The sequence below is a fragment of the Gekko japonicus genome, unplaced genomic scaffold (genome assembly GCF_001447785.1).
Source record: "Gekko japonicus isolate JY-2015 unplaced genomic scaffold, Gekko_japonicus_V1.1 scaffold1627, whole genome shotgun sequence".
Classification (NCBI taxonomy): domain Eukaryota; kingdom Metazoa; phylum Chordata; class Lepidosauria; order Squamata; family Gekkonidae; genus Gekko; species Gekko japonicus.
The window spans coordinates 230,437-247,635 of record NW_015163652.1 but is presented as its reverse complement, the minus strand read 5'-3'; the positions used below and the strand labels follow the sequence as shown (position 1 = coordinate 247,635).

Sequence of the window (17,199 nt, the reverse complement as noted above, 5' to 3'; positions counted from 1 at the left end):
TTGATGTCTTAACAACTGGCAGATGCATATCTATTCCGTTTATCAAGATTTCTAGAAACAGAGCTCATTGTAAACACTGTGTGGGTGGACGCTAAGCAAAGACTTTTTACCAGCACTAAAATAACCTCTATAATTGAAATCCTAAATCAAGCCATTTTCAATTGAGCACCTTTATGATTGTGGGTTGCTAAGGGTGGCTCGGTCTTCCAAGATTTACAGCAAGCACTCACTAATGCAGCTCATGATGGTCTAGTATTACAACAACTGCCCTTGCTTTTGACTTTCCTTCCAGTTTTCTGTTATGACCCACTCAGGCGTGGAGCAGTGACCCAGACACCATCTAAGGAGGAGGCAACAGAGAGCTCACAGGGAGGAGAGCTCTGGCCCTGCAGCTGTTCATGATGGCCTTCTGAGGAGCCAGGTACAGACTCCAAAAAAGGGAGTCAAGCCAGAAGACCTTGTGGAACTACCACACTCTACACCTACATAATCTCCTGCGCAAGACACCAATCGCCCCACAGAGAAACAACTGAATTGCAGGGGAGTGCAGGACTCCATGAAAGGTGCTCTCCACAGTACAATCCACTGCTTCTCTGAGTGGACCCCAGAGGGGCAGTAGGTTCAGCAAGAGTGCCATCTGACTCTAAACTATATGAGAGCAAATTATCTCCTCCCTGGGAGCTATCCATGGTACCGTAGAGTCTGCCAGTGACCTCATCTCTGTTCCCAGTTTTTATTTTTATTTCTGGCTGGCTGTTGGAACCTGACCTGGTATAAAGATACCTTCCTGCACGTGGAGTCGACTGCCCTTGAAAGAGCTCAGCACAGCCTCTCAAGCTGTGATCGGTCAGGCCTGCATCTTTGCTTTTTTCCAACCTATTCTATCCCTTTCTACTGTTGCTTTTTGGATTCTCTCCTTCCTCCCTGAATTCTTTGTATTATGAATTCAGGAACATATGCACAATGGCTGTTAATTTTTTTAAGGGACAGGCCACAATCCTTATGGGAGAAACATAGGTTTAAGTACACATTACTCTGCAAATCATGTTTTGCAAGGCTTTTACTTGCTATTGTTGTGCCTGGGGATGACCAGTGCAGTGCAGTGTAGTGGTTACAGTGTCGAACTAGGTTCTGGGACACCCAAGTTCAAACTCCCACTCTGCCACGGAACCCTGCTGGGTGGCCTTGGGCCAGTCACACAGTCTCACCAACCTACCTCACAGGGTTGTTGTGAGAATAAAATGGAGGAGAAGAGAAATGTAGGCCACTTTGGGTTTCCACTGAGGAGAAAGGCAGAGTATAAATGAAGTAAACAAATAAATGTCTAGATGTGGTATTTCCATGCCCTGTGAGCCTCTGTCTACAGTTGCTCCTTATGTGAAAACATGTCTTTTGGCAACAACAGAACTCTTTGAATTTCAGTGATTGTTTCAGACTTGAGAAGACTAACTTGTGGTAAGAATTGCTTCTAGGCAACCAGCACGGGAAAGTTTTATAAACAAAGAGCTGGTTCTTCAGACCATCGATTTACCACAAATGGCTCATATTAAAGATGTACAAAAAAGTGGGCTGCTAAAGATTTGTGGGCTACTAACATTTGAGAATTTATTTAAAGCTTGTCAAATGCAAATAGAAGAGGAACTGGTTTTTATACCCCGCTTTTCTCTACCCGAAGGAATCTTGGAGCAGCTTACAATCACCTTCCCTTCCTCTCCCCACAACAGACACCCTGTGAGGGAGGTGGGGCTGAGAGAGCTCTGAGAGAGCTGTGATTGACCCAAGGTCACCCAGCTGGCTGCATGTGGAGGAGGAGTGGGGAATCAAACCCAGTTCTCCAGATTAGAATCTGCCACTCTTAACCACTGCACCACACTGAGTCTCAGTACTATTATTCCTATTATACTATTATTCCTTCTGTACCCAGCATTTATTCTTCAGTAAAAACATCAACAAAACAAAGAAAAACTTATTGGTCATGGGGCCGTTTCTTTCAGAGGGTTCACACCCAGTGGATTTGCTAGTTCAGATCCTTGACAAAACTCTATGGGTGATCCACAAAGAGTGAATGATCCAGTGTAAACAATAGGACCCCTTTAAACCATCATCATCTTGTCTACTGTGCAGTTCTGGTGACATACAGTCTCTGCTGGGGCAGAAGACTTCAGGAGAAAGTGAGCTGCCCAGATGTTGCATAGTAACCGGAGCTGTCAGTGGAGAATCGCTGAGAGAGGAAGACTGAATTCAGCTGCACACCTCCAAAGTAGAAGTTCTCAAAGAGCTGAAAGAGAAGAATAAGAATCCATGAAAGGTGTTCTAAAAAGGGATTTAAGGTTGTCTTGCAAACTGCCTTCAAACAGAGGTTTCATAAAATCTTTCAACAAACACTTTCCAAACAATTCATTTTTTCTTTTTGTGAAAATAAACTATTGCCGCAAGATTTTACATAAATTACACTGGATTTGGATTAAGAACACCCCCCCGCACACACACTATACAACAGCAGAAGCAGCACTACATCTTCGAAGTACTCCAGAAACCCTGACCATTAGGCTACTCTATACTTATGGGTTTCACATTATTGTTCTCAAGACTGGTATAATATCAAGACTTAGGGAAAAGGCCAAAGAAACTAGAAGATCTCCATCTGGTCTGCAGGAAAGGAAATATAAATATGCATCTCCTGATCAGCTAGTAGATTTCTAGAACGTGTGTCTGAGATGCAGCTTTACCTATTCAACTGCCAAGAAATACGACACACATTTTAGAAATCTACTAGCTGATCAGGAGATATGTATTTATGATATTTCCTTTGTGGCAGACCAGAGGTTATCAACTTTTGTTTTCTTGGTAGCTATTAAATGCTCTCCTAGTTCCACATTCAGGAGCTGGATCCTTTCAACGGTGGGCAAACTCTATAACAAAGTTGGAGATACCTATTAGTAAACAGTTTGCAGTTGTGGGGTATAAGTAAAGATCCAGATGGCTGGACCCAAGTTTGCTTTTCTTTCCTTCTTGACTCAGCTGACCTAACCATACTGATCCAAATTTCTGTAAGTACTAGGCTGGACTACTGTAATACACACTATATAGGAAACTTGGAAACTTCAGTTGGTGAAAAATACTGCAACTTGGTTGTTAATTGTTGTGAGCTGCCACAAAGACAGTATGCCCATCTTGAAACAACTTACTTGGTTGCCTGTTTGTTTCTGGACTCACTTCAATGTGGTGGTTCTTACCTCTAAAGCCCTTAATGTCCAGGGACCCACATACTTGGACCATCTCTCCCTGTACACATTCCCATGCCTATCTAGGTCCTCAGAACAGCTTTTTTGTGCTCTCTGCATGACAAATGCACACCTCCTTAAGCTAGGCGAAGAAGAAAAAATATTTACAGCCTGCATGGCTTCCTGACAAGGTTCACAGGGCACGGGCCCTGGTTTCCTTTTGAAGGCACTGCAAGACAGCTCTCTTTCAAAGGACATTTACCCCCTGTGTTGGGAGGTCAGTGAATGGCCTGTACCTTTTGAGAAGTTATGGCTGTTTCCTAATTCTGAGATTTTTAATAAAGTGCTCTATTAAACATTTTAAAGGTGTGGGGACATGAGATATACATTTGTCTATAAGAATATATAAAATCAAAATGGGTGGAAAATCTTGATAAAGGATAACAAAAATACATATGAAATACACATCTCATTTCTTCTTCAAATACATTCAGGTTAAGTCATTCTATGCAAAGTGCAAAGAGAGAAGTATCTCTGGGCCAAACTAGACATTAGGACATCCATAGTTCTGACCCATGGGTGCCACTACCATTTTACAGCTGGATGTGGACCATTTTAAAATGCTATGAGGGCTAATCTCGAACAGGCTCGCATGATGGTACCAGGTGATCTTGTGTGTCCCCCCCCCATGCCTTTTCAAGTGCTGAAACAGAGGCTGTTTGCCTGGAATCATCATGCTGTGGACCCAATCAGGATCAGGCCCTCATGACATTTTTAAGTGGCTTGAGTTCAGCTCTAAAATGGTAATGTTGTCCACAGGTTGCACCTGTAGATGCTGTAACATCTGTTTTGGACCTTAGCTGGTTACACTTCCAGACAACAATTACTTATGAGTGAAACTCAAGACAAAATTTTTGTGACATGTGAATTAAGATTCTGTAGGGTTGTCACAGGCCTTATATACCATATTTTTCGGACTATAAGACACACTTTTGCTTCCAAAAAAAGTGGGGGAAGAAGTGTGTGCGTCTTATGGACCGAATACAAACTGATCTATGCAGCAACCAAATCACCTGCCCTCCCAGCCTGGTTGGCGTCCAGCAGGCTCCCTCCCTGGCCCTTTCAAAGAGTATTGCAAGTGTCCCCCCTCCCCTCCCCTCCCCTCCAAGTCTTTCCAAGAAAGTCTCGGCTTACCGTCTGATTGAAAGCCCAACCTGCTGGCTTTTATTATTTAAAAAAAAACGCCCACATCCCCACGCTGCGCTGCAACCAAGCCTGAAGCAAGGCAGCCAGATAGGCAGCCCCACTGGTCCAATCGGAGCTTCGGCTTTCTCCAGCCATCCAATCCTTTGCCTCAGGAGGCAGGGACACCAGCAAGGTTCCGCTGTGAGCCAGGCAGTAAGTACACTAACAAATGCCTCCACAGATTATCCCTTCTTCTTCTCATTCTTTGTATGCTCTGAAATTATGTCTTTTGTAGCTTTAGCAGAGGCACAGCTCTTTCTCCGGGAGGTTGTTATCTGTCCTCTGCTATCTGCTTATTGGAACATCAGGAATAGAAGCTCTGTCATATCTCTGGGTTACTTCCTGCCTTGTTTTACTCCTGATGTGAACTCCCCCAGTCTCTATAACTGTTTCTTTTGTTTTATTTTAAATGGAATTGCTGTGGATCCATTTCCCATGTTTCAGAGATAAGCCAATCAATTCTAATTAAAAGCACAAACAAAGTCAGTTCCCTGGGGGGGGGGGAGCATTGATGATTTAATGTGCCCTGTACAACACAGCTCAACTGCCCCTAATGAGTGTGCTTTGCACCAATCTTTTTTTCTTCTTCTCAGCAGTAAAGGAGCTTTTTACTCAACTTTTCCCTTCCTCTCCTTTTCTCTGTCTTTCTCTTGGTATTCAAAGTCAGGGCCAGGAGTGTTCAGGAACTGGAATGACAGCCCCATGGTTCAGAATATTTTTTTCCCTGTTTTCCTCCTCTAAAAACTAGGTGCGTCTTATGGTCAGGTGCGTCTTATAGTCCGAAAAATACGGTAATCACTTCACATCTGGACAAGAGTAATCAATTGGCCATAATCCTGATATTTTTGCATTTTGCCTACAGATCTCAAGAAAACATATGGAAAAATACTGATAGAATCAGCTCTCAGATTGACTTGTACTACCTTCTTTGGTCTTTCTGAAACTCCTCATAGCTTAGAAAAGTGACTACAGATGCTGTATCATACAATGACAGTTCAATTACCATGTTTTAATAGAAAAGATATACATATGGAGGTATTGAAAAAGTTATGAATCTTGCCTTGGAAATATACCTAAATTGTGGTTCAACCCTGAGACTTTGTTCTTCATCTTGTCCTATCTATAGGAAGTATTTTAACTTGGTTGGATAGGGTTCTCTTTGCTAAAACCTTCTTTGACAGATTAAAGCAACTTCAGTTAATTTAAGTAGGTTATCAGCCTACAGTTTGAAACCTTTGGCCACTTATGTCCAAGATAAGAATACTGAATCAGACAGAAAGGAACTTTTCCCCAGTTCTGAAACCATATGCTATAAAGCTCCTTTTCATTCAACAAAAACCTTTCAAGGGCACTTAAAGACATACACAACTGAAACCTAATTCAGAAGAAAGCTGCTCCAGTCATTAACACTGTACAGGAGACAGATGAAAATATGACATCAGAATTCATTAGAAAGAGAGTCCAGCAATATTGCTTAGAAGTGGCATCACATTCAAGTGTAAAGTGCTTTTCTCCATTCCATTAAGATGCAGGAAATGGCTGTGCCTTATAATGCTAGTAATGCCTTCTGAAAACCTTTCAACAAACATGCCCATTTCAAACTCAGGTTAATGCTCTTGTGTCAAGGGTCAACAAGGGCTGAGTAGTTTGGCCTACTCATCAGAGAGATCTTAAAAACCTGAATTTCATCTGACTTCTCTTGCATTCTACATCTGTCTCTACAGACCTTAACTCAGTATGGGTATATACAGCAATTCCTGCCATTAAGGATGGCCAGTGGCTTTGAAAAAACTGCAGGTTCATCCAGAGGTGATGATCCATTGATTCTTCTACATGTAATAGCTGAAATCCAAATACCTACTTGTCAAACTTAATGTAGAGTTTCACCCCCTTCCAGAAATACATTGAGCTCTCTCCTGGCACAGATGAATTCAAATTCCTTTTGGCTTTGCCCATTTGTTTTACATTGCCATGGCCTTTTTATGCAAGTCAAGATTTTCCCAAATGGGCACCTGACCCCATAAACATTTATAGAGGAGCTTGAGGGGAGGAAGACAGGGACTGTACAAGAATCAGGACAGATGAAGCAGCCGCTTGGGCACTTTGCTATAAGAGTGTGGATGGGATGGGCAATGGCCACAGCGAGGGGGGAAACAAGGAATTTGAACAGATTCCAGTTGGCTGAGCAGAATATACTATAGAATTAGCAAATAGGCAAAAAGTATGTCAAAGGCAGTCAAGCTTCCTGGGAGATGGGACGTGCTGTAATAGAGGGAGGGACAGGCTTTGGAAACAAAATGTATTTAAATGTACATGTTCTCCCTTTTATCATTACATGAATCCAGTTCATGTGGAAAGCCTTCTCTCTCATTCCCCCCCCCCCCCAAGAGATACCAGCTATGGAGCAGCAAATGAGAAATGCATTGTACACACAGTTCTTTCTATTTATTACATTTTTATTCTACCCTTCCACCAATGAGCTTGGCGTAATGTACATCAGAGCTCAACAAATCCCAGTCCTGAGGTCTCCATGGTGCTTGGAAATTTCATTGTGGCGCCTAGTAATCTCAGCAATGATTTTATTGATGTGTCTCTCACCAATTCGCAGTAGAAGTACAAAGCTTACTCTGATGTGAAATGATAAATGTCCTGTCGTATGGTACAAAAATGCATGTGTGTGAAGTTCTTGTCATTTCTCGTTTATATGTTATCTTTCCTTCATTCAGTCATGGTAGAGGAATTAATTTCTTAGCCAGTTTCTTTCCACACTGTCTCCAATAGTCAATGAAACGGATCTTTTAAAATCAATAATGAAATTATGAGAAATTGGAGAGAAGTTAAATTAGAGTTAGAGGTTAGCTTTTTGTTGTGGTGAGGACAACCAGGGTTACCTCATATTTATATACTATAATGCTTTTGCCCTGGCCTGGATTGTCCGGGCTAGTCCAATCCCAGCAGATCTCAGGCTAATTTATTTATTTATTTACGTTATTTATAGTCCACCGTTCTCACATGGACTCAAGGTGGATTACACAGAGTGAGTCAGTCCAGTCAACAAAATGGGACATTCAATAACTAATGAATTAGGATGTTAGAAGACTGGAACCACCAGAAAGAACAGGAGCATAGCATAAATATTAACACATTACGTGTTTCAGAAATTATATAATAGGATCCTACTTATAATACGATATATATAGCAATATTTATCCAATTAAGTTTGTGAAACCATTTTGTACCGTGAGGTCTTATTACCTGCACAGAAAAGCCCTCCTGAATAATTCAGTTTTGTATAGCTTGCAGAAGGCCAGGAGAGTGGGAGGTTTTCTGACCTCTTTGGGCACTCCACAAGGTGGGAGCCACAATGGAGAAAGCTAAGCAGGGTCAGCCCTGGTTAGTATTTTGATGGGAAACCAAAAAGGAAGTCCAGGGTTGCTACACAGAGGCAGGCAACCATCTCTTTCCTTTCCTTTCCACCCTAGAAGCTCATAGATACGGAATCCTGAGCAGCAGAAAATTTCTAGATATTCTATTTGGAACCAGGAGATGAAAGGACTGATACATATTTAGCCATACCCAATGTAATTTTTTGATTATTGAGTAAGAAGAGAACAGTTTCCAGGGAATAGGAGGGTAAGTGGTTGCTTTATAGGGGAATAACGTCATGGTTCCTGAGAGTCACAAACATAGAGCACTCGAGCAAAATGTGGAAAGGCTATCGATCATTTGTAGGCCACAAGACAGATTCTGTCAGAATACATCTTGCCAGCAAACCTGCCCTGTAAGACCATGGAACCAAGGTTGTTCAACCTAGTAAACAAGAATGCTCTACAAAACCATGGAACTGAGAGATAATAGAAATACAAGTGTAGTACATTAGAGGGGGTGAGGGAATGCCATAAAACAAAGAAGAACAAACATGGCGGCCTCTCACTGAAGTACTGTGATGGTCAATTTCCAAGATATGTTTCCTAATCGAGATAAAAGAATAATGCTTCCCCCAGGCCAATATGGGGGGAGGGGGTTATACCAATTAATAATAGTTTATCATCCACCATTTACAGCCATACAGATTTTAAAAAACATCTTTTCCTAGAAGAGCAAGTAGGCTGTCCTCAGAAAACAAAGTTTTTATCCTCAGCTTAAAAGCAATCACCTCTGTTTGTCTTTTGCCTTGAAAACCCTACTGGATCACCATAAGTTGACGGTAACTCGACGGTACTTTTCACTACCACAATGCTTTAATAAAATACCAACGAACTATGAAGAGTAGGTTTTGTGGTAGGAATAATTAGAAAGTAAAGTCATTAAAATACAAAACCATAAAAGCTGAAAAATCACTTGGGCTCCTAAATTCTTGAACTGACTTCTGTAGCCAAAGAAAACTTGTCAAGACCTGGTGTATATTCTTCCTGCCTCCATTTTGTCTGTATAACACCTGGTGAAGTATGTCAGGCTTAGAGAAAGTGCCTGGCCTGAGGATAGCCAGTGAACTGAATGCCTGAGTGGAAAACAGAACTTGTTTACCATGTCCTCGCCTGGTAATCTAACATTACACTGGCTCTCTTAAGCATTGTTCTACCAGCCAGCATATTTGATGGCCTAACTACATGTTATGTTTTACATATATCTGCCACAGGGTCTTTTAGTCAGGCAATAGCTATGAGTTCCTCACCAGGAACTCAATTCTCAGGTGTGTGGAACCCCAATTTGGATGTACAGTGGTGTACAGTGAGAAGGGGTTTTTTGCTTTCTCCTCTGACATGATTCCAACCTTATGGCTGCATGTGTAGGCCACCAATGGGGCAAATACTGCCCCACTGGGTTATTTCAGGACAGGAAACAAACAGGAGCACCTTCGCCCTATGTACTATGGTCCCAATCCAAATTGGGGCTCCACACACTTGAGAATTGAGTTCCTAGAGGGCAACTCATAGTTGACTGAAAGTCTCCATGGTAGACACACATAGTTAGGACCTGAAACTGATATCACTATCCAAGATACCATGACACAGCACTCTAGCAGTCAGTTGCAGTATTCCAAATCTGCACACTTTGGGGCTGATCCTTCCAAAAAGTAATTCCAGGTATTCATTCCACTATACACACCCTCAAAAGGTCTATCTGGTGGATGCTGAAACCTTTCAGAAAACAAAATTTCATGTGGCACAACAGTGCTGATTGGGGAAAGCAATCATGTAAATCAGTCCTTAAAGCTGATCCTACAAAACCTGAATCACTTAAATAGTGGATGTGCGGCTCACATTTAAAGAGAACTGGAGTTACTCAAGAGGCCCATAAAGGATTTGGAAGTAATCGAATCCCAGATCAATCAAAGCTGGGACAAGGAAGGTTTTCTGTTTAGCAAGAAAATCTTTTATTGAAGTATTTAAAAAAGGAACTGTTTAAATATGATATTTAAATCCAGGCAAAAGGAAGATTTAAAATGCTAAAAGGAAGTCTCTTTTACACAATTACAAATATATAGTCTGGAATTAGGCTCCAAAAGCTTATGTTCATGCATTCAAGATAAAAGTATCTCATAGATAAGCAATAATTGTATATATGTAGAGGTGCTTTTAAAAGAACCATTTTTAATTGAATCTAATATTTAGAGAACAATTTTCTGTAAACTGCAGCAATTTTCACAGGGCACGTACTTCATATTCAGTGGCCAGGAAAAAAGGATTTTAAGACTACACTTGTTTTTATTTTCCATATATTTTAAATAAGTAGCTCTCATAGGTAACCATAATCCTATAGTTCTGCTTTGTCAGCAGACAGGATGCTCCCTGCACCACCAACACAACAGGAAATTGTTACTGTCGGGTTGTTTTAAAAGTAAGGAAATATTGAAGCATTTATTTACAGTGTGGGGAGAGGTTTAGTTTTAACTTCTGAGAGTATTATCTATCTTGAGACAAGCTAGAGGAAGAAGCCAAACACATATAGGATGTTGCAAATATTTATTTGTTCAATTTTTAGCATGCCCTCCCCCGCAAGCAGGTTCAGGGCGGGTTACGACACGGTTAAAATATACAACATATAAAAAAAAAATTAAAAAAAATATACAACATATGACCTTAAAATCTATGAAATTATTAATTAACCCATACACAACATTTCTAAAACATTACTAAAACGTTTGATGGTGTCTGCTACACGATTAATGTCCCAAAGGATTCAGACTGTGGGTAGCTGTAGATGGAACTAAAGATTAAATGGGAGGGTGAGAAAATCAGCCATGATGGGATAGAACAGGGCAGGGCAGAGCAGGGAGTTGTTGTTGTTGTTACTATTACCCCACCCTATCCCACGGGGGGGGGGGGAGCATGCCTTTTCCAGTATGGGTAGTTTCTCTTTGAAAACAGGCTCATACAATAGCTTTTCATATATTAGTGATGCTTATTGCAGGACTTCTTTTACAAAAATAAAAATAAACAGAAGGCAGCAATCAGAATGCCTGCTGCATTTTGGGTTTGTGAGTGCAAAGATGTCAGGCAGTTTGTCAAAGGTGACAAGAGATCCCCCCTTCTTCAGCCATGTGGGAAGTATCACTAAGGAGTTTTCTCAGTCATGAATAGAATGGACTGTTGGTGAAGTTCACAGACAGGGTGTGTCATTCTGAGCTCTGCAGTCAGATGCGCTTTCATAGCTGCCTTATCAGAGACTGCTGGCCTATCTACCTTACCATAGTGTCATGGTGGTGGCTCTCCAATCTACTGAGAGCTGTTCACTTGAGATGCCAGGGAGCAAACCTGTAAACTCTGTATGCAAACCATACACTTTAGCATTAGACTATAGCTATGCTCCACCCACATCACTGCAAACTATTTATTTATTTATTTGTTAGATTTATACCCCACCCTCCCCAGCAACAGACTACATGTCCCTGAGCGAATGCAGAATAATCGCTGGGAAAAGGTGTCTATCTTTTTATGGGGCACCTTATGCTGCAAGCTGGGACTTAGGAACCCAGCTGAAAACATGAACAGCTGTGTCTACATGCTGTCGACCAGTGATCAGGTGATACACTCAGGATTCTTTTCGTGAACCTGTCAAGAAATACAAAATTCTTGCTAACTGTTCCTTGACATTTTTTCCAATGTGCCCTGTATTATTTGGGACCTTCCCTACATGAGGAGTGATCTTTAAAGCTATGCCCTATTATCCTAACAAAGCACTATGCTAAGTGTCATGGCAAAATCTAAAAGAAATGATCAACAAGTAAAGCTTCATACTTTTTTGGTGTTACATATCCTAACTTTTAGACATCGCAGAACATATAGAAGACATCACCAAAGCCCCAAGAACATTGTTCTCTTAAGACTATATTCAAAAAATCATAAAAACAGGAATCACAGCATAATTTCCCTCTCTTTGCCCTGTTTCATCCCACCTTTCCACTGCAAGGAACAGACATACTTACAAGTGATTACAATGCTGATTAAGTCAATAGTCTTCTCCCCATCTCCCCCCCCCCACTTCAAGTTTGCTGCCTTTTTATTTTTTTAAGTGTCACTGGTATATTTATTCAGTCATGCCCATTATCTTCTTTAAAAGCCTGATCTATTTTTTTAATATAAAACTGATGAGGAGGTTTAATTACGTCACATGCACCAGCCAATTAACACTGTCCCCAGCCAGTTTCAGCTGCAAACTCCCAGAACCAGTTGTCCCTTGGCTTGACCCTAAATATATATTCTTATTCAAATCTGCTGGAGATGCATTAAAGGTCCTAAACTGCTGCCTGGCTGCTGTGGTTAAATGGCTAAGAGTGAACAAACTGAAACTTGAACCCTGTAAAGACAGAAGTAGTGCTGGTTGGGAAGGCAGAGGTTTTGAAGGACATTACACTCTCCACTTTAGATGGGGTTAAGCTGACCCTTGCCAACCCAGTTGAGAGTAGGGATGGACACAAACTGGGAAATTGGAGGCTTGTCCTGGTTCGTGGTTGTGTGGTAGAGTGCCCCCCCCCGGCTAAAGATGCCAGGTTCACAGCAGGTCTCCAGCTGACTCTCCTCAACCTGCCCTCCAAGTTTGGTGAGGATTGGATTTAGGAGGGCCAAGTTACAGCCCCCCAGAGCAGATGCCCCCAGGAAAGTGCTCTCTGGGGAAATCACAGTCACAGGTTCAGGAGTGCGTCAAACACCCCGCCCCCACAAACTAGAGGCATCAAACTCACAGAAGATCTCCCTGGGAAGCCTCTCTACCTGCCCTCCAAGTTGTGTGCAGATTGGCTGGGGGGGGAAGTAGAAGCCCCCCAAAGGTAGGTGGCCCCAGGAAAGTGCTCTCTGGGGAAATCACAGCAGCCACAGGTTCAGGAGTGTGTCGATTTGAATGGACCCGCTGCAAGTTAGAGGCATCAAACTCACAGTGGTCTTCCTTGGGATGCCTCTCTACAAAATGGGGGGAGGTCTAGAATGGGAGGGAGTGGCAAGTTGGAAAACCAAGTTGATGGGCAGATACAGCAATGTCCACTCCCCTTGTTGCTTTGTCAATTAACTGACTGGTACCAGCGTGTCTGGCTCACGAACCACCACCACGAACCTAATGAACCTATGTGAATAACATGGCGGTTCATGGGTGATGCGATCTCACAAACTGAGGCCTCACGAATCATGAACCACCCATGTTCATGCCCGAATTAGGTTCATGGCAAGATTCATACCCATCCCTAGTTGAGAGTCTCAGGGTTGTACTGGACCATGTTTTATTGTTGTTGATTGTAATCCACCTTGAGTCCTGGTGAGAAAAGAGGACTATAAATAAGCAAATAATATCCACAGCTCGTGGTGACTGTCGTTCTAAGGCAGTTGTACCACTCCAATAACGTTTTGTGTATACACAGCCTTAACCACTGCAAACTACCTCAGTGCTTCTATATTAACCCAGAGCTTTGTATGAAGGAGGACTTCATTTCAGTTCTACTGCTATTGCCACATCTCTCACAACAAGACACTTTGCTAGAGAAGTTCTATTCAGTGCTGCTGGTGGTTCAGCTCATCTCAAATGGACAGAAAGTATTTATTTATTTATTTATTTATTTATTTTTGGATTTGTATCCCGCCCTCCTCAAAGGCTCAGGGCAAGTAAAAGCAATGCATCCTCACCCAGGTGCTGTCCAAGCTAAATGGTCACAAAACATTAAGAAGGGGAGGGGAAAGAATAAGGAGCAAGAAAACATAGATAATGCAAAATGTTTCACATTTGGAACACCATAAGCCATCTGTTTCTAAAGATGGGTGCTACTTTTAACATATTTAAAAATACAAGAAGGGGAGATAGTGAGAGGATTCAGGTGCATTTCCCGCAGAGAACATGGCTAGAACAATTGATTTTGGGTAAGGTAGCTAGCTGTACATTCATCACAAATGTACAGCAAGGTTTAAGGGACAGCAACAGCCTTTTTTATATTCTGGCCTTCACTCCAAGACTTCTGCTTTTATTACCTCATCTCTTCGTTCCCTCAGGCTTCGGGTGATCGAAAGTCACTGGAAACCCTGAGCAAGAAGATGAGGGCAATAGGATAGTAAAAAAGGACACAGAAACTCTCTCAGACGTGACAAAGAAAGAGGCCTTTGGGAACATAGATGGCAGCAGAGGTCCCTGGCATCTGAAAAGGAAATGGTGGACGGAGCAAATGAAAGGCTCACAGAAGCCTCTCTCAAAAGCAAGGAATCTCTTTTATGATATTTTCTGCTGATAGGTCGGCCATCTGCTTCATATACGTCCAATAGATTTGGGAAGTCCAATAGATTTGGGAAAGAGATTCTTCTTCAAAAACCACTGGCTCCACAAAAAGAAGGGGAGCAATAAAATTGTGTGTAGAAATCTGGAAAAGAGAGCTCTGTCATGGTACCAGCAGGGCAGGGCATCTATAAACATGTTGGGCGGGTGTGTGTGTGTAAAGAAAGACCCAGATAGCTGAGCAGTCATCAGCATAAAATGGGGAACGAGCTGAGGAATTTGATTGGAATGATATGGAGCTCCAAGGAAAAAGAACATTAATAAGTTATAATTCCAAATATGCCGCAGCCACATAGAGGCTTTAAAATAATCCTGTAAATGAGAAGCCTTCAGGGAGAGCCAAGGTGAGCTCACAATGTTAGGGTTCCCATTGCCTGGATGTTAGGGATCCATTGCCTGGATCTGTGTATCTAAATTCATGCCAAGTGAAGTTCCAGCCTAAACACACACACAACAAGATGGCCTGTAGTCGTTTTTGCAGCCTGCAAGAAACTGGAGATACGGAATAAGAGAACAATATTCCCAACTTTCAATATTCCAAATGGGTGTCAGGTTCAAATGTAGTAATCTGCAGTCCTGCCCAGGAGGCAAAGACCTATTGAGACCGACTGCTAAACAGAGATGTCAGAATTGCACAGAACAGGACCAGGCTCTAGCAGGCTCTAGAGTAAGGGGTACAGTATGTATCCTGTGGGTTGTATGAAACCTTGCATACAGGCTGAGAAACAACTGACTTTGCCCAGTGTTTATGGGTAACACTGTACACAGATATAGCAAGATGGGTAGCCATGTTTGTCTGTAGCAGTAGAAAGGACTCTTGCTCTTTTCATCTGTGCACAGATGTTGGCCTTAAGTGGATTTAATACAGGTGGGTAGCCGTGTTGGTCTGAAGCAGCAGAACAAAGTTTGAGTCCAGAGGCACCTTTAAGGCCAACGAAGTTTTATTCAAAATGTAAGCTTTCGTGTGCAAAGCACACTTCTTCAGACACATGGAATAAGTTCTCCTCAAGGGTTACTTACGGAAAAAAGAGGGTGGAGGGCAGTCATTAGGAGGGCCCACTCAGAGCCAAGATGCAGATGCAGAGCTGAAATTGGATCAGGTGGCCAGGAAGATGAATGGATAGCAAATTGGCACATAAATGCAAGAGTTAACAAAAAAGATGTGAGAATGAAGCTAGAGTCCAGCAGTACCCCCAAGACAAACCAAGCTCAACCCTGTGTATATAGGAGAACAGAGACTGTTTAAGAGTAATATTCTAGCTCGCATGATTTATTGAAAATGTGACTGCAGTATGCCGTGTACAGAAACCAGAGGACAATTCAAAAGAAAGCCAAAGTCTTGTTATTTTTTAAACATTCCTACTTATTAAACCAATATTATGATATTAGGGATCAAGCCATTATTTTTGAGCTGCAGGGTGAGCAGTGCAAAGGCTGTGGATTATTTAAACTAGGTGGGATGGAGTCTTTGGCACTAACCCCACCCTGGCAGATCCTGCTTCCCTTTCCTAGTGCTGGGCACAACTGATGCCAGCATTGCTGTGAAAAATTCAGCCTCTTCTAAGGCCTTATTCTTTCCCACAGATTATGCAGAAAAAGTCAGAATGCCTAGAATGGAAGTCGGGATATCAGCAATGTCAGGAGCACGTCACCATGGGCAACTCTTCATGAGGGATATAGGCTTCTTTTGCATGAGACATGGAAGCATCACGGGAGAAGTAAGCGTCATCCTCCTCCCCCCAACCCTGTAGCCTTGAGGCAAGCAGTGCCAGTGGGTACACAGGAAGGCCCACGGAGCTTTACACAGCTGCGTAGGATGGTGACATCAACAGCCGCCGTACCTCATGTACTACAGAACCATTCTCATTGCCTGTGCTTCAGACTCTGAAGAGAGCCAACTTAAAGCTGGACATGGGACAATTTTTACACTCAAGTGTGTCATGCAGGCATGACGATAATGTTCATTCAGATGTTCCCTACCCCACTAGAATGGATAAGGACATTGCCTTTCTAAAAGCAAGCAAACACATAGGCTTCGCAGTGGCACCTTTGCAGCATGAATGGAGCCTGGCTACATACACAGCAACAGTCTCACCTTCCCCCCCTGCTGCCCTCTTCTATAATCCCTTCAGTCAAGCCCTAATGTGCCAGTGGATCCCAAGGAGATTAATCTCACTAAACTGCCAGAGAACAGCCTCAGAGGTCTCTAAAACAACAGTGAACAAGGAGTGCCGAAGAACTTGTGGCTTGGCAGGGTAAGAGGAAAGTTATCAACCTTTACAGATAGAGAGGCTGCAGCCAGCTAATTAATCAAAATGGCCACCACAGTGAAAGCATTGTCAGAACAGATTGCCCAGTTTCAAGCTTTAATGTTAGCCTCGCAGGAAAAAATATCAAAAGAGATTGGTGACGTGAAACAGGAGCTTAAACACATTAAGGAAGAGATTAGAGGAGTGAAGGAGATGGCCATGCAGGCAAAAAGCATGGCCCGAGTTAATAAGGAACAAATCACCCAATTAAAGAAACAGGCTGCGGAATTGTCGGATAGAAGCAGACAGGCAAACGTGATAATACATGGGATCTCAGAAGACGTGGGGCAAAAGAATTTGGAACAATGTATGGTGGAATGGATATCGGAACAAGGGATAGAACTGGAAGAAGACCAAATAGAAAGAGCACACAGGCTGCAAACGAAAAGAAGGGGGAGAACCACGTCCGGTAATTGTAAAGTTTACAAGAGAAAAGAAACAACAACAGATATTTTCAACCTTAAAAAAAATTAAGGGATTAAATTATAAAGGGAAAAAGACTTATGTTCGGCAAGATTTTTGCCAAGACACGCTGAACCAAAAGAGATTAATGAAACCATATGCTCAGCATATGGAGATGGAGGAACCAGCAATAACAGACGATGAGGAACCAGGCCCTTCTACGCACCAGGAAAAGAGGCAAAGGACAAGCTCCTAGAGGCAGAGAATTA

At 42.3% G+C, this 17,199-nt stretch overlaps 1 protein-coding gene across 2 annotated transcripts in view; it reads right to left on the bottom strand.

Moving 5' to 3' along the window:
- Positions 1–1,852: 1,852 nt before the first annotated feature.
- The window catches only part of ASCC1 (activating signal cointegrator 1 complex subunit 1), a 128,926-nt gene continuing 113,579 nt past the window's right edge, over positions 1,853–17,199 (bottom strand). For both annotated transcript variants that reach the window (XM_015407685.1, XM_015407684.1), the window contains one exon: positions 1,853–2,278. In XM_015407685.1, the coding sequence (XP_015263171.1) occupies positions 2,162–2,278 (117 nt within the window). In that variant the 3' untranslated portion in view covers positions 1,853–2,161. The remainder of the gene's footprint in view (positions 2,279–17,199) is intronic.